We start from the raw sequence: 18,732 nt of genomic DNA, 5'->3' as shown, positions 1-18,732 counted from the left end.
CACAACCGTCAAAGCACTAAAACAGGCAATTAATCGTCACAATCGTCAAAGCAATAAAACAGGCATTTAATCATTATAATTGTCAAAGCACTAAAATGTCAATTAATCGTCATAACCGTGAAAGCACTAAAACAGTCAATTAATCATCATAATCATCAAAGCACTAAAACAGTCAATTAATCGTCAAAGCACTAAAACAGTCAATTAATTGTCATAATCGTAAAAGCATCTAAAACAGGCAATTAATTGTCACAACTGTCAAAGCACTAAAACAGGCAATTAATCGTCCTAATCGGCAAAGGAATAAAACAGACAATTAATCGTCATAATTGTCAAAGCACTAAAACAGACAATTAATCGTCATAATCGGCAAAGCACCAAAACAGTCAATTAATCGTCATAATCGGCAAAGCAATAAAGCAGGCAATTAATCGTCATAATTGTCAAAGCACTAAAACAGACAATTAATCGTCATAATCGGCAAAGCAATAAAGCAGGCAATTAATCGTTATAATCGTCAAAGCACTAAAACAGTCAATTAATCGTCATAATCGGCAAAGCAATAAAACAGTCAATTAATCGTCATAATTGTCAAAGCACTAAAACAGGAAATTAACTGGCATAATTGTCAAAGCACTAAAACAGTCAATTAATCGTCATAATCGTCAAAGCACCAAAACAGGCAATTAATCGTCATAATCGGCAAAGCACTAAAACAGTCAATTAATCGTCATAATCGGCAAAGCAATAAAACAGGCAATTAATCGTCATAATCGGCAAAGCAATAAAACAGACAATTTATCGTCATAATCGGCAAAGCAATAAAACAGTCAATTAATTGTCATAATTGTCAAAGCACTAAAACAGGAAATTAATCGTCATAATCGGCAAAGCACTAAAACAGGCAATTAATCGTCATAATCGGCAAAGCAATAAAACAGTCAACTAATCGTCATAATCGGCAAAGCAATAAAACAGGCATTAATCATTATAATCGCCAAAGCACCAAAACAGGTAATTAATCGTCATAATCGTAAAAACCCCAACAACAACAACAACAACAACAGGCAATTAATCGTCGTAATGGTCAAAGCACTAAAACAAGCAATTAATCACCACAATCGGCACAATTGATTAGACAATTAAATGTCAGCCAAATTTCATAATCGTGACAGCCCTAGTGACACAAAGTAACAACAACAACAGAAGACAAATAAGCCGTGACAACTTTTCTTTCAATCTGTGTGTTTGCATTTAGCGTTTGTCTGGAGTTCTCTCCTGGCCCCATTATTCACTTTAGGATTTTCTTTATTTTCTTTGTATATCTTTGTGAAAATCTTAAATCTTTTCAATACTGTTTGTTTGATTTTAAAAGATGTTGGTTTGCTTTCCTCTACTAAATGATCGCAAAACAGAATTTGTTCCTTTACATCTAACTGGACCAATTGCCAATATTACCTTTTATGAAAAAGTTGTTTTTCTAAAGACTCGTTTAAAACTACTCTGGCACCGAGTTTATGACAGCAAACCAGACAGAAAACAGACACCAGGACTCATGTGAGACTACCATCTGTTTATAAAGAGTCTAAACTACGACCAACTGACCCATGTGCTTACCAATGATGAGATACAAGCATGCATTCATTCATACGCACACACATACTGTCTATAAACACATCAAATAGGAAACGTTGTTATTTCATAGTGCTTTACTGCATGTTTCATAAACTTTATGTGAAACCGTAAGCATGCTGTAAACACAGACACACAAGAGTATACACTAGCACAGATCTGGCCTGTGATTGGCTCACGCTAGTTCTGCCTCCTTGCGTTCTTGTGCTATAAAAAGACACAGAGTCTCTCCCTTTGGTTAGAGGAATGTGATCACCCTGTCCTGAGCACCCTGCTTCATACAGACACACACACACATATATGCACTCATGTTACACATAATGGTGGATTTCTCCGAGAAGTACCTGGAAAGGTAGGCACCAAACATTCCTGCTCCGCTGCTATGAGACTTCTCACGTTAATGAGACGAGGGAAGGAGGGAGGTAAAAATAGACCGAGTTTAGTTTAGATGAGGGTGCCTGGAGTTCAGATCTCATGTGGTTTGACCGTGGCAGCGAGCTTTTCTTTTCGGCTATTTTTGATGAAGTTGTGTGCGGTTGGTGTGTTGATAATTTCTTGAGATTTGCATTTATTTGATTTAAGTCAAAAGCATTTGGCTGATTCTTGGGTGAAAGAACATGACTGGGTTGTTTTGCACTTTAAAAAGATAAATTTTGCATAAAAATGCATGAGTCGTTTTTTTTAGATTATTAAATGAATTGTCACTTTCATAATGTAGTGATGACAAGGCACGTTTACCAGGAAATTCTCATTACCCAAATGCAAAAAGAAATGTTTTTCTCATTATTGTAATGCAAAATATAAATAAATATACAAATATTGCTAGACTGTGTTTATGCATTATGGTGTTATTTGTTGTGTTGCTAATATTTGTATTATATTATTATTATTAAGCAATTACACTAATACAGTAATAATTAACATTGCGCATTGCGGTTATGAAAAGTGCAAAGTGTGCAATGTTCTTAAATGCATTAAAAATAGCATCATAATATTTTTTTTTGCGTGGGAAATTAAATACGTCATGTTTCATGAGATTCTCCAAATTGCTTCGCAAGTATACTAACTTTCATACAAGTTCACAAGCTGTCATGTGAATGTGATGAGATTTCATACGGCTGTTCTGAATTCTTAGTTTGACACAGGATGGTGACATTCATAGTGATGGCAAGATATTTACACATCAGCTGATGAAATGCTTACAAACACACATATGTCTATTTAAGGCAAGCGTTGCTACATTGATGTTCCATTGATTTGGAAATTGGTCACCTGTTGGGACATGAACCGGGCATTTGTTTAAAATTGAAGTCCCTTTGCAAGTCATCACTTTCACGTTCCAAATGTCTTTCCCACTGCAAGCGTCCTGGTTTCACAGCCTGAACTCCATTACGGGCAGTAATGTGAGCCGGGCAGAGTGGGAATTGGCAAAGCCTGGGGATAATTGTGGCTCTCCTCCTCTATCTCCGGCTTCCCCACAGGACTCGCGGGGGGAAATGTCTGTTGACGGGCGCACAGAGCCGGATCAGAGCATCCTAATTTGATAAGTTCCAGCGAGGGCACATCCTTCCTGTCGAGAGATTACAGGCCTGTGCGCCGTGAGGAGGCGAGACACCAGCTGTTTCTGCTCGATAATTAGATGAACGTTTTTCACTAAATGAAGGGTCATGATCGCCGCTGAGGCATGATGGAGCTGAAACATCTCACAGCCACTGAAGTTGCCTTGTGCTTCAAATGCAGCTAACTATTAAGTTAACCAACAAAAATATGACACAATTTTTATATATGTAGTTCACAGCATTTTAAGCATTTTCATCCATGCTTTGTGCATCTGGTAAGCTGCAAAAATTAGTTAGGGACATTTTTTTGCTGCATAACAACTAATTGCAACTAGTTGTTTGCATAATAAAAGTTTTTGTTTACATCATATATGTGTGTGTACTGTGCATAATAATTATGTATATTTAAATACACACACATGGATGTATAATTTTAAGAACAAATATGTGTATATATTAATATATATATATATATATATATATATATATATATATATATATATATATATATATATATATATAATATATAAATATATATATATTAATATATATACAGAATTATTATATACAGTGCACACACATATATGATATAAACGCACTGCAAAAAAATGAACGTGTTCCTTAGTATTTTTGTCTTGTTTTCTAATATAAATATCTGAAAATTCGTAAATTGAGATGCATTTCCTTGGTAGCAAGTGGCTTAAGATATTAAGTCTTGTTTATTGAAATAAATAATAAAAATCAAGAGTTTTATTTTATTTTTTTACTTAAAACAAGTAAAAATATCTGCCAGCACAGTAAGAAAAATATCTATAAATGTAAGATTTTTTCTTACTGCACTGGCAGATATTTTGACTTGTTTAAGTAAAGAAACTCTTAGTTTTCATAATTTATTACAATAAACAAGATTTAAAATCTTAAGCCACTTGCTTCCCAAGAAATGTTTCTCAATTTAAGAATTTTCTGATATTTATACTAGAGAACAAGACAAAAATACTAAGTAAGACATTCATTTTTTGCAGTGCAAAAACTTTTATTCTGCAGCCCTAGAGGGGATATTTAATTCATAATTCATGCTACGTCATATTAGATGGAATTATTTTAATTTATTATACCACAACTATTGCATGCTTTTATTATGCAACATTTTTAGACATTTTATTTCTATAATGTGACATTAATCTGAGTAAAAAATGTTGGTTAAGACTCCAGGTGCACTGAATAACACAGCTGGGAATGGTAAAACGGGCATGCATGCAACTTTTTGCATGTACTAACTGATATTCCAGCATGTATTTCAACACTGGCATGGCTTTTCCTTGCTCAGATCGGGAGTCTGACTGACGCCACATGGTTGTGAAGCTAACAGTGTTGCAAAGTAGTGTGGAATCTAAAAACTGCAGTACCGATGCCCAGAGGGAATAATGCTTCCTGTGCCACGTTTACACACACACACACACACACACACACACACACACGCGCACGCACGCACGCGCACGCACACACACACACACACATTGCTGAGGTTTGGTCAGTTTTTAATAGAGCAGGCTTGTATCCAACATCTGATCCTCACCATCCCTAAATGCTAGGGCACGTGTAGTCTTTATATAACCAGAGAAAAATGACAGTAAGCTTTGCGTGATGCTTCAAGGTTAAGTGTAAGGTTAAATGAGCAGAAAGCTGTGTGACTCGTGGTGTGTTGATCTTTACTGTATACACTGTAGTGTTGATCCTGATTATATCCAGTAGGTGGCATTATTGACTTTAATGTCACAATGAGTCTCATGACATCTTGTGTAATTATGAGTGTGCATGCATACGTTTTTGTTTCATGCAGTTTGCATTTTTGGCATCTGTTATTTTCACCAAAGCAACACAGCTTGTGGTTGTAGGTTGCATCTTGTAAACTTTCATTACACTCACTTATTTTTAAGGAAGCAACTGGTGACAATCTTTCCTCCATACGATCCAAAAGCCTCTTTCCAGACTCCGTCAGGAAGCCGCATTCCTCACTAGAGGTTAAAAATAAAGTCTGATGCTTTCCTATTGGCTATTTCGGTGCTGTTTTTGTGCCAGGAGCTTTAAAAGCAAAATATTGTGATGTATTTTTTTGCATATTTCTTTTTTGTTTGCGGCCTACTTTCTTCAGCAAGCGATAATTTTAAATCCATCATAATCTATACAGAAGCCCAATGGTTTATGCGTCATTCTTCACATTTTGGGTCTGTTTGAAATCTGAGTTGTGTTTGAGCGACTTTATCTCCCAAAAAGTGAGACGCTTTCAGAAACACTTATCTCATCTCTGCAGGCCTCATGTGGGTTCGATTGAGTTTTTCTCAGTCTGACGCTGAATCCAATATGAAAAATGTTAATGGTAAAGCCCCTGGCAGATATCAAAGGCTTAAATATAAACCAGATGACGTTACCACTGTAGATAAGAGTTTTAAAATAGTTACAATAAATTAGTTTACAATAGTTACAGTACAAATATCAAAAAATTCTTAAATCAAGATGCATTTTCTTAATGACCAAAATTACCTTAAAAAAGTCAAATTTTTAGACAAAAAACAAACAAACAAACAAACACAAAATGTGCGTGAATTTGTGCTTAAAACAAGCAAAAAATAAATAAATAAATAAATAAATGGGGTAAGAAAAAAATCTTAAACTTTTTTCTTAAACACTTAATTCAAGAAAAACTTGCTTAGCCCATTGGCAGATTTTTTTTGCTTGTTTACTCACAAATTTACAGAGCTCCTAAAGTGACATTGGATTAAAAAAATCTAAAGTTTAATTTCATGTGCTCACGCGAAACCTTCATGTGCAGAATTTTTTTTTAAAGTTTAGTTTCGCGTGCGCTCGTGAAAGTTTCACGTGAAAACTAAACGCGGTAGTTTCACGTGCGCACGAAAAAGTTTCACGTGAGCACGCACTAGTTTTATGTGAGCACGTGATAGTTTCACGTGCGCACGCAAAACTAAACTTTATTTAATTTTTGCTCCATGTCCCCTCAGGGGCCCCGTACAAATTCACTTAAAATTTACTTATTTTTTTAGGTCATGTCGCTCAAGAAAATACATATTAATTTAAGAATTTATGGATATTTGTACTGAAAACAAGACTTTTTTGCAGTATATAAGTTACCCTGCAAAAAATTATTTTCAAGAAAAAATTATATTTATCTGCCTAAATTTTTCTTGAATTTAGTGTTTAAGAAAAATGTTCAAGATTTTTTTGCTTACCCCATTGGAAATTTTTTGCTTGTTTCATGCACAAAAGCACTTAAATTTGATATTTTTGGCCTAAAAACTAGACTTGGGTCATTTTGCTCTTGAAGAAAATGCATCTTTATTTAAGAATTCTTTTTACTGAAAACATACAAAAATACTAAGAACATTTTTCTTGAAAATCATTTTTCGCAGTGTACCTTCTGTCTACACTATGTGATGTGCTGGATCATTTTATATCATTAAATATCATATTTTCCAGCGTGGACGTGTAGTGATTTTTTAGAAACCAGTTTCCGGTGTGAGGAACTTCCTCTCGGCTATGTGTTACACATCACTGCTGACTAACACTTCATCACCTTCATCATCATCGTCTCACCCAACAGATTAGAGTTTTAAATCCTTAAATGCTGACGGTTTAAATAAAACAACCACACACATGAATCTTAAATTGTTATGGGATAATTTTGCCTCAGTGGCCACTTTAAAAACAGTTTGGTGGAATGAAAGGAATGTTTCATTTTGGCATCGTCACCATTTTGGTCTTTAGGAGGAGGGGAATTCTCCAGCCCTCAGGATAACATCATACGTCATAAATAACTCAGACTTCCTTTTTCCTGTTGGAGCCCATCTGCGTTTACCTTCACCCTAACCAGAGGGCTCTAAAAAATTTTTCAGACTTGTACTGTTATACTGTAACAGAGTTGACACAGATGTGACAAATACACACAAGCGCCCATGGAAAATGTGAGCAAGATTTGTTTAATAAAACGTTTTAGCCCAACTCACAAAAATAGCACTTTGACCACAAAAACCTAACCCCAGTTTAGCACGTGGCCTTTCGGAGCACTCCCTGAGAGAATCGGATGATCTTATGCATGGATATATTTAGAAGCGGTGACCCGGGAGTGCCAAAAATGGGATCCGGTTTCTTTTTTAGTGCGCCTGCGGTAAGAGAGGCCAAATGTAGATGATGAGGGCACAGGAGCCACAGTGGAAATTAGCGGATGGAAATGGTTGTCGTGTGAGGTCTGATCTTCCTTAAAGGCACGTGAGGTCAGGGAAAGTGAGGACAGGCGTCTGGAGACGCTTTGTGGATCTCGTGAGACGTAGATGTAGGGGTAAAAGGTCAGATTTTTGGAGGTGCAGCTGTACTCTCCGGCGGTCCCCTGGGTTGGCGCCTCTAGGGCCCCTGGTGGCACCTGAAGAGTGAAGTGATGGTGTTGAGATTAACGCATCCCTCCCTTCACTCATCCACTCGCACGCTCAGACGTTGGACAGGCAGGAGGACGAAACATTGACGGGAGATAGAACGGGAACTTTATTATTTGCAGCGACTTCGCCGATCGAGGAGAAAATGTACACGATGGCAAAATGGTTTTAGACTTGTGGATATAATTTGGATTTATTTGGTCATCATCTTCAGTGGGACTGAGATCTTTCTCTTGTGTGTTTCTCTGCCCAGGGCCAAAGACATGAAGAACCGACTCGCTTTCCTGAGGAGGAGAAATGAGTCGCCCGGAAGCAGCCCGTCCGGCAAACTCGACAAAACCATGAAGTCTGCCAAGTAAGTGTGTATGCGTGTGACATGTGCGCCGGTTCCTGGGTCGTGATCCAGCTGGTGGCTCTCTGTTTGTGTGTGGGATGAGATCGAGAGACAAGAAATATAAGCGAGAAGACATTAATAGATGTGAAAATGGCTTTGATAATGTGCAAGCTTATACTTTGATAGGGTTAAAGGGGCAAACACATCGTCAAATAAAGTACTCATTTAAAAATCAACCTTTTCAGTGATGCAAAAGGAAACATTTGAATATAATCATGTGTTTTTATATAGTCATTTAAAATGATGAAGGGTCAAAGGTCATCATTCATGATGGTTTGAATGTAACATTAGTGCCCCAAGAGCTAAAATTGACTTCTAAAATTAAAATCTGTCCGATGCAGAGGACATTGTGCTTCAAAGATTAGATCAACTATTTAGATAAATATCTGATGATTCATTTTTTATAAGATATTTTTATGTAGATACATAAATACCAGAGATCTGCAAAATGTAAAAGAGAAAGCAAACATGACAAACAACAAAACAGACAAAACAGAACAGACAACCACACTGCAAAAAATGCCTTTCTTACTTAATATTCTTGTCTTGTTTTCAGTAAAAATATCGAACAATTCTTAAATTAAGATGTATTTTCTTGATGAGAAAAATGACCTAGGAAAATATACAATTTAAGTAAATTAGTGCTTAAAACAAGCAAAAAAATCTGCCAATGGAATACATTTTTTTTCTTGAAATAAGTTTACTTTTTCATTAACACTTAATTCAAGAAAAATTTTCTTATTCCATTGGCTAAAAACTTAAAAATAGACTTTTTAAATATTTTTACTGAAAACGAGACAAAAATGAAAGTCATTTTTTGCAGTGCAAAATAAAATACAAAGAGGTACCAACACTATTTATTTCTCAAATTTCACTGTAGAAAGTAAAAGTTAGAGTAACTTAAAAAAATGACTTCAATTGATACAACATATATTTTTTTACTTAAAAAGCTACAATTTTTGGGTGTTACTAATTGAAGTCATTTTATTTAAAAAAATTTAACCTTAAATTTTTCACCTAAAGTGAGAAAGTTTTTAAAGTTGATAAAACGTGATTTTTTTAAGTGTTACGAATTATCCAGTTACTTTTTATAGTGTTTATGCGCTTTACAATTTTATTAGAGATGCAATGATATAAATTGTCTGTGTGCCTATAACGATATTCGATTACTAAGAATGACGTCTACCGATACGGATATATAGACAGTTTCATTGGACGCATGTGCGTTGTCACGGTTACGCTTTTGGACGTTACTTAACTTCCGGTCTGTGTTTGTTTAATTGTCTGTTTTGTGGCTAAACTGAACTCTGGAACAAATACATTGTCTAGATAACAAATGTTATGCAAAATAATAAATGTTAAATAACAAATGATCATGGATCACCGCTATTTGAAGGAAGGTTTGGCAGCTGATCTTTAGTTAACATTGTATACATTAAAGTACACATTTTACACAGCAACGCTAGCCCAGTGCCGTTTTTGATACGCTTTAGCTAGGACTTGAGCTAAGGTTATCTATGTGTCATTTATTTTGCTTGTTATCAGAAATAAACTTCTCTAAAAGAACTCTGTTATTATAGATTTTTTTGCGGAGTTTACCAGAAGATATATTTGTTTCACGAAAGCCGCTTGTTTATGTTGTTACTGGTGAAACCGTCTATATATACAGATAGTTTTGTCAGAATATAATCTGACTTTATCATCGGCTTTTTTATACAATCTGCCGATGTCTGATACTGGGACAATTGCTTTTATCTGCCAAAACCGATTGTGTATTTTAATTTGCGAATATAGTCCTTCCGTGAGGAAAACCAGCGTTCAAATGTCACGAATACAGTATTTGGTTTAATCATTTGTAAATATAATCTCATATATATAAATAATTATTTTTTTGTGTAATATTAAACTAATATGTTAATAGTTTTAATAGATAGTTATTTGAAAAAAAAAACGAACCTTGGAATGTGCAACTGGCCAATCAGAATCTAGCATTTTAGAGAGCCGTGTAATAAAGGTCGACATATCGGTGCATGTCTAGATATATTTTTGGTCTAAAAACTACACTTATTTTCTTTGGTCATTTTGCTCATCATGAAAAAGCATCTTAGTTTTAGAATTTTTAGATATTTTTACTGAAAACAAGACAAAAATACTAAGACATTTTTTTCTTGAAAATAATTGTTTGCAGTGCAGTGTATGTTAAAGCATGCAAAAGTATGTCACAAAGATGAGGTGTTAATAAAACCGATGAATATTCTATTACATTTTTTGAAAATGAGTGAAATGCTGTAATGGTCACTGTATTGTTCGCTTAATGTGTAAATGTCAAACAACAATTTCCTCAATCAAGCAATTGTAAAGCTAAAAGTGTTGAGTTTAGAGAGAGAGAAAAGTTTGGAGAGAAATGAGTCTATGAGAGAAGTTTGTGGGCGGACGTGTCATCTCATTGGTGGAGCCCAGCTCCGCCCCCTCCTCCACACACAGGGTGTATAAAAGAGGCGGTCCAAGAGAGACTTACACAGACGTTCACACACACACACAGACACACGCTCATTCACAGACGCTCGAGCACATGGTTCGAATGGGTCACACCATGAGAAATCTGACAGAGATGGGCTTGCTGAAAAACCGATCTGCTTTCATTTGCAGGCCCACTCCAGAAGAAGCCATCAAATGGGGAGAATCCTTAGACAAGCTGCTCGGCCATAAATGTAAGATATTTATGCGTCTTATTAATGTAATTTATGGATGTGTAGTAGTTTGTATGAATGTGGCTCTATTGTGACTTCCTGCTGTTGGTTCGAGCTGCTGAAAGCCAATGAATGAAAGGAATCAAGTCTATATTTAGCCGATGTATGTACCGTATATAATCTGGCTTTTAGCAGCTCACCCGTTCAACTTTTAATCTCATGGTGTTGATGTGTAATGCCGAATGCATGAGGTGAAATAAATGCTTGAGATTTGAGGCGCATGATGCATCTTCCTCCGCTGGGATGGTTATGGGAAGTTTATATGTTATCAGCGGGGAACGGAAAAGGTGCTTGCGTGATGGGAAGGGACCGTGTTTCCTTTCTTTGTAATGCTGGACACCTTTGTATCCATTTGAATGATTTACTTTAGTAACTTTGACATATTTTTCAATGCGATTAAGTAAAATATATTGTTATGCACATAATAGATGCTCCACCGGTTACATAAAAATATAATGGAGCCAACACACACATTACGAGATTTTACTGCAATGCTCAGATTAAAGATTTGTGACAGATGCTTTCTTACAAAATAGGGAACATGACAGCTTTAAGAGTCATTATTACAATGAGTCAGGAGGACAATTATGATAGGAAATGCAAATTAAACAAAATAATAGTGGAAATGTAATTTCGTGCAGTCTCAGAGGAGAAGAAATATAATCGAATTCCCGGTCAGAATTGTCAGTGATGACTCAGGTTTGGCATTCGCCTCTTCGATGGAGGCTGCAGTTGCCATGGTTCTCTGTTTATCCGTTCAATAACATCTGTCTCTTTTTCCCCTCTCCTGCATCAGATGGGCTGGCGGCGTTCAGAGCTTTCCTGCGCACGGAGTTCAGTGAAGAGAATCTGGAATTCTGGCTGGCCTGCGAGGATTACAAGAAAATTAAATCGCAGTCCAAGATGGCATCCAAAGCCAAGAAAATCTTTGCGGAATACATCGCCATCCAGTCCTGTAAAGAGGTGAGCATGAAAAAGAAATTATCTACTAAAGATCTCCAAGATAATCGTGAATACGTCTTGAGTTTTAAGATTTTTTTTAAATAGCCTGGCAACACATTCGCAGGTCTAATGTTTAATGTGTAAAAGAGGCTTTGTGTAAGAGTGAAACACTTACCAAGGAAATGACATCATACCTGACAAATACATTCCCACAGCAGCGCATGTGTTTTCAATCTTTCATTTACAAACTTGGAAAGGAGCTTGGAAATCCAGGATCAGATGAGCTGTGCTTTCCAGCAGGCAAACTAAAACGTTTATTTTAGGCTGAGGTGTTTTTAGTTTCGACTTTTGACCAAACTATTATTGGGCGAAACACCAAATGCAAATTCAAACGATTTGCGCAAGTAGATTACATACAAAGTCAATGCAAAGACACCAACTTGTGCAAGGCGATGCAAATGACCCAAATGTAACGATTTGCGCGAGTAGATTACATACAAAGTCAATGCAAAGACACCAACTTGCACAAGGCGATGCGAATGACCCAAATTCAACGATTTGCACAAGTAGATTACATACAAAGTCAATGCAAAGACACGAAGTTGTGCAAGACGATGCGAGTGACCCAAATGTAACGATTTGCGCGAGTAGATTACATACAAAGTCAATGCAAAGACACAAACTTGCGCAAGGCGATGCGAATGACCCAAATTCAATGTTTTGCGCGAGTAGATTACATACAAAGTCAATGCAAAGACACCAACTTGTGCAAGGCGATGCGAATGACCCACATTCAACCTTTTGCGCGAGTAGATTACATACAAAGTCAATGCAAAGACACAAAGTTGTGCAAGACGATGCGAGTGACCCAAATGTAACGATTTGCGCGAGTAGATTACATACAAAGTCAATGCAAAGACACGAACTTGCGCAAGACGATGCGAATGACCCAAATTCAATGTTTTGCGCGAGTAGATTACATACAAAGTCAATGCAAAGACACCAACTTGTGCAAGGCGATGCGAATGACCCAAATTCAACCTTTTGCGCGAGTAGATTACATACAAAGTCAATGCAAAGACACGAAGTTGTGCAAGACGATGCGAATGACCCAAATTCAATGTTTTGCGCGAGTAGATTACATACAAAGTCAATGCAAAGACACGAACTTGCGCAGGGCGATGCGAATGACCCAAATTCAACCTTTTGCGCGAGTAGATTACATACAAAGTCAATGCAAAGACACGAACTTGCGCAAGACGATGCGAATTACCCACATTCAACGATTTGCACAAGTAGATTACATACAAAGTCAATGCAAAGACACAAAGTTGTGCAAGACGATGCGAGTGACCCAAATGTTACGATTTGCGCGTGTAGATTACATACAAAGTCAATGCAAAGACACAAAGTTGTGCAAGACGATGCGAGTGACCCAAATGTAACGATTTGCGCGAGTAGATTACATACAAAGTCAATGCAAAGACACAAAGTTGTGCAAGACGATGCGAGTGACCCAAATGTAACGATTTGCGCGAGTAGATTACATACAAAGTCAATGCAAAGACACCAACTTGTGCAAGGCGATGCGAATGAGCCAAATTCAACGATTTGCGCAAGTTGATTACATACAAAGTCAATGCAAAGACACGAAGTTGTGCAAGACGATGCGAGTGACCCAAATGTAACGATTTGCGCGAGTAGATTATATACAAAGTCAATGCAAAGATTTGAACTTGCGCAGGGCGATGCGAATGACCCAAATTCAACCTTTTGCGCGAGTAGATTACATACAAAGTCAATGCAAAGACACCAACTTGCACAAGGCGATGCGAATGACCCAAATTCAACGATTTGCACAAGTAGATTACATACAAAGTCAATGCAAAGACACAAAGTTGTGCAAGACGATGCGAGTGACCCAAATGTAACGATTTGCGCGAGTAGATTACATACAAAGTCAATGCAAAGACACGAACTTGCGCAAGACGATGCGAATGACCCAAATTCAATGTTTTGCGCGAGTAGATTACATACAAAGTCAATGCAAAGACACCAACTTGTGCAAGGCGATGCGAATGACCCAAATTCAACCTTTTGCGCGAGTAGATTACATACAAAGTCAATGCAAAGACACGAAGTTGTGCAAGACGATGCGAATGACCCAAATTCAATGTTTTGCGCGAGTAGATTACATACAAAGTCAATGCAAAGACACGAACTTGCGCAGGGCGATGCGAATGACCCAAATTCAACCTTTTGCGCGAGTAGATTACATACAAAGTCAATGCAAAGACACGAACTTGCGCAAGACGATGCGAATGACCCAAATTCAATGTTTTGCGCGAGTAGATTACATACAAAGTCAATGCAAAGACACGAACTTGCGCAGGGCGATGCGAATGACCCAAATTCAACCTTTTGCGCGAGTAGATTACATACAAAGTCAATGCAAAGACACGAAGTTGTGCAAGACGATGCGAATGACCCAAATTCAATGTTTTGCGCGAGTAGATTACATACAAAGTCAATGCAAAGACACGAACTTGCGCAGGGCGATGCGAATGACCCAAATTCAACCTTTTGCGCGAGTAGATTACATACAAAGTCAATGCAAAGACACGAACTTGCGCAAGACGATGCGAATGACCCAAATTCAATGTTTTGCGCGAGTAGATTACATACAAAGTCAATGCAAAGACACGAACTTGCGCAGGGCGATGCGAATGACCCAAATTCAACCTTTTGCGCGAGTAGATTACATACAAAGTCAATGCAAAGACACCAACTTGCACAAGGCGATGCGAATGACCCAAATTCAACGATTTGCACAAGTAGATTACATACAAAGTCAATGCAAAGACACGAAGTTGTGCAAGACGATGCGAGTGACCCAAATGTAACGATTTGCGCGAGTAGATTACATACAAAGTCAATGCAAAGACACGAACTTGCGCAAGACGATGCGAATGACCCAAATTCAATGTTTTGCGCGAGTAGATTACATACAAAGTCAATGCAAAGACACCAACTTGTGCAAGGCGATGCGAATGACCCAAATTCAACAATTTGCACAAGTAGATTACATACAAAGTCAATGCAAAGACACGAAGTTGTGCAAGACGATGCGAGTGACCCAAATGTAACGATTTGCGCGTGTAGATTACATACAAAGTCAATGCAAAGACACAAAGTTGTGCAAGACGATGCGAGTGACCCAAATGTAACGATTTGCGCGAGTAGATTACATACAAAATCAATGCAAAGACACGAAGTTGCATGGGACTATGAGAATGACGCAAATTCAACGATTTGCGCGAGTAGATTACATACAAAGTCAATGCAAAGACACGAACTTGCGCAACGCAATGCGAATGACCCAAATTCAATGTTTTGCGCGAGTAGATTACATACAAAATCAATGCAAAGACACGAAGTTGCATGGGACTATGAGAATGACCCAAATTCAACGATTTGCGCGAGTAGATTACATACAAAGTCAAAGCAAAGACACGAACTTGCATGGGACTATGAGAATGACGCAAATTCAACAATTTGCACAAAAGATTACATACAAAGTCAATGCAAAGACACGAACTTGCGCAAGGCGATGCGAATGACCCAAATTCAACGATCTGCGCAAGTAGATTACATACAAAGTCAATGCAAAGACGTGAACTTGCACGGGACAATAAGAATGACCCAAATTTAACGATTTGCACAAAAGATTACATACAAAGTCAATGCAAAGACACGCACTTGCGCAACGCAATGCGAATGACCCAAATTCAATGTTTTGCGCGAGTAGATTACATACAAAGTCAATGCAAAGACACCAACTTGTGCAAGGCGATGCGAATGACCCAAATTCAACAATTTGCACAAGTAGATTACATACAAAGTCAATGCAAAGACACGAAGTTGTGCAAGACGATGCGAGTGACCCAAATGTAACGATTTGCGCGTGTAGATTACATACAAAGTCAATGCAAAGACACAAAGTTGTGCAAGACGATGCGAGTGACCCAAATGTAACGATTTGCGCGAGTAGATTACATACAAAATCAATGCAAAGACACGAAGTTGCATGGGACTATGAGAATGACGCAAATTCAACGATTTGCGCGAGTAGATTACATACAAAGTCAATGCAAAGACACGAACTTGCGCAACGCAATGCGAATGACCCAAATTCAATGTTTTGCGCGAGTAGATTACATACAAAATCAATGCAAAGACACGAAGTTGCATGGGACTATGAGAATGACGCAAATTCAACGATTTGCACAAAAGATTACATACAAAGTCAATGCAAAGACACGAACTTGCGCAACGCAATGCGAATGACCCAAATTCAATGTTTTGCGCGAGTAGATTACATACAAAATCAATGCAAAGACACGAAGTTGCATGGGACTATGAGAATGACGCAAATTCAACGATTTGCGCGAGTAGATTACATACAAAGTCAATGCAAAGACACGAACTTGCGCAACGCAATGCGAATGACCCAAATTCAATGTTTTGCGCGAGTAGATTACATACAAAATCAATGCAAAGACACGAAGTTGCATGGGACTATGAGAATGACCCAAATTCAACGATTTGCGCGAGTAGATTACATACAAAGTCAATGCAAAGACACGAAGTTGTGCAAGACGATGCGAGTGACCCAAATGTAACGATTTGCGCGTGTAGATTACATACAAAGTCAATGCAAAGACACAAAGTTGTGCAAGACGATGCGAGTGACCCAAATGTAACGATTTGCGCGAGTAGATTACATACAAAATCAATGCAAAGACACGAAGTTGCATGGGACTATGAGAATGACGCAAATTCAACGATTTGCGCGAGTAGATTACATACAAAGTCAATGCAAAGACACGAACTTGCGCAACGCAATGCGAATGACCCAAATTCAATGTTTTGCGCGAGTAGATTACATACAAAATCAATGCAAAGACACGAAGTTGCATGGGACTATGAGAATGACCCAAATTCAACGATTTGCGCGAGTAGATTACATACAAAGTCAAAGCAAAGACACGAACTTGCATGGGACTATGAGAATGACGCAAATTTAACAATTTGCACAAAAGATTACATACAAAGTCAATGCAAAGACACGAACTTGCGCAAGGCGATGCGAATGACCCAAATTCAACGATCTGCGCAAGTAGATTACATACAAAGTCAATGCAAAGACGTGAACTTGCACGGGACAATAAGAATGACCCAAATTTAACGATTTGCACAAAAGATTACATACAAAGTCAATGCAAAGACACGCACTTGCGCAACGCAATGCGAATGACCCAAATTCAATGTTTTGCGCGAGTAGATTACATACAAAGTCAATGCAAAGACACCAACTTGTGCAAGGCGATGCGAATGACCCAAATTCAACAATTTGCACAAGTAGATTACATACAAAGTCAATGCAAAGACACGAAGTTGTGCAAGACGATGCGAGTGACCCAAATGTAACGATTTGCGCGTGTAGATTACATACAAAGTCAATGCAAAGACACAAAGTTGTGCAAGACGATGCGAGTGACCCAAATGTAACGATTTGCGCGAGTAGATTACATACAAAATCAATGCAAAGACACGAAGTTGCATGGGACTATGAGAATGACGCAAATTCAACGATTTGCGCGAGTAGATTACATACAAAGTCAATGCAAAGACACGAACTTGCGCAACGCAATGCGAATGACCCAAATTCAATGTTTTGCGCGAGTAGATTACATACAAAATCAATGCAAAGACACGAAGTTGCATGGGACTATGAGAATGACGCAAATTCAACGATTTGCACAAAAGATTACATACAAAGTCAATGCAAAGACACGCACTTGCGCAACGCAATGCGAATGACCCAAATTCAATGTTTTGCGCGAGTAGATTACATACAAAATCAATGCAAAGACACGAAGTTGCATGGGACTATGAGAATGACGCAAATTCAACGATTTGCGCGAGTAGATTACATACAAAGTCAATGCAAAGACACGAACTTGCGCAACGCAATGCGAATGACCCAAATTCAATGTTTTGCGCGAGTAGATTACATACAAAATCAATGCAAAGACACGAAGTTGCATGGGACTATGAGAATGACCCAAATTCAACGATTTGCGCGAGTAGATTACATACAAAGTCAAAGCAAAGACACGAACTTGCATGGGACTATGAGAATGACGCAAATTCAACAATTTGCACAAAAGATTACATACAAAGTCAATGCAAAGACACGAACTTGCGCAAGGCGATGCGAATGACCCAAATTCAACGATCTGCGCAAGTAGATTACATACAAAGTCAATGCAAAGACGTGAACTTGCACGGGACAATAAGAATGACCCAAATTTAACGATTTGCACAAAAGATTACATACAAAGTCAATGCAAAGACACGCACTTGCGCAACGCAATGCGAATGACCCAAATTCAATGTTTTGCGCGAGTAGATTACATACAAAGTCAATGCAAAGACACGAAGTTGCATGGGACTATGAGAATGACGCAAATTCAACGATTTGCACAAAAGATTACATACAAAGTCAATGCAAAGACACGCACTTGCGCAACGCAATGCGAATGACCCAAATTCAATGTTTTGCGCGAGTAGATTACATACAAAATCAATGCAAAGACACGAAGTTGCATGGGACTATGAGAATGACGCAAATTCAACGATTTGCGCGAGTAGATTACATACAAAGTCAATGCAAAGACACGAACTTGCGCAACGCAATGCGAATGACCCAAATTCAATGTTTTGCGCGAGTAGATTACATACAAAATCAATGCAAAGACACGAAGTTGCATGGGACTATGAGAATGACGCAAATTCAACGATTTGCACAAAAGATTACATACAAAGTCAATGCAAAGACACGCACTTGCGCAACGCAATGCGAATGACCCAAATTCAATGTTTTGCGCGAGTAGATTACATACAAAATCAATGCAAAGACACGAAGTTGCATGGGACTATGAGAATGA

The 18,732-nt window shown here is 37.9% G+C and overlaps 1 protein-coding gene across 6 annotated transcripts in view; it reads left to right on the top strand.

Annotated features, from left to right (window-relative positions):
- rgs3a (regulator of G protein signaling 3a) overlaps positions 1-18,732 on the top strand; it is a 73,747-nt gene that overhangs the window by 52,318 nt on the left and 2,697 nt on the right. For 4 of the 6 annotated variants that reach the window (XM_065284052.1, XM_065284053.2, XM_065284054.2 and 1 more), the window contains 3 exons: positions 7,887-7,988; positions 10,677-10,738; positions 11,574-11,740. In XM_065284052.1, coding sequence (XP_065140124.1) covers positions 7,887-7,988; positions 10,677-10,738; positions 11,574-11,740 — 331 coding nt within the window. Of the gene's footprint in view, positions 1-1,852; positions 1,985-7,137; positions 7,781-7,886; positions 7,989-10,676; positions 10,739-11,573; positions 11,741-18,732 lie in introns of those variants that run through there. The other 2 variants (XM_065284055.2, XM_065284056.2) reach the window with 2 other exon arrangements.

Source organism: Paramisgurnus dabryanus, chromosome 5, assembly GCF_030506205.2.
Source record: "Paramisgurnus dabryanus chromosome 5, PD_genome_1.1, whole genome shotgun sequence".
In the NCBI taxonomy this organism is placed as follows: domain Eukaryota; kingdom Metazoa; phylum Chordata; class Actinopteri; order Cypriniformes; family Cobitidae; genus Paramisgurnus; species Paramisgurnus dabryanus.
Note: the sequence above shows the minus strand (reverse complement) of the source record. Positions and strands in the feature narration are given on the sequence as shown.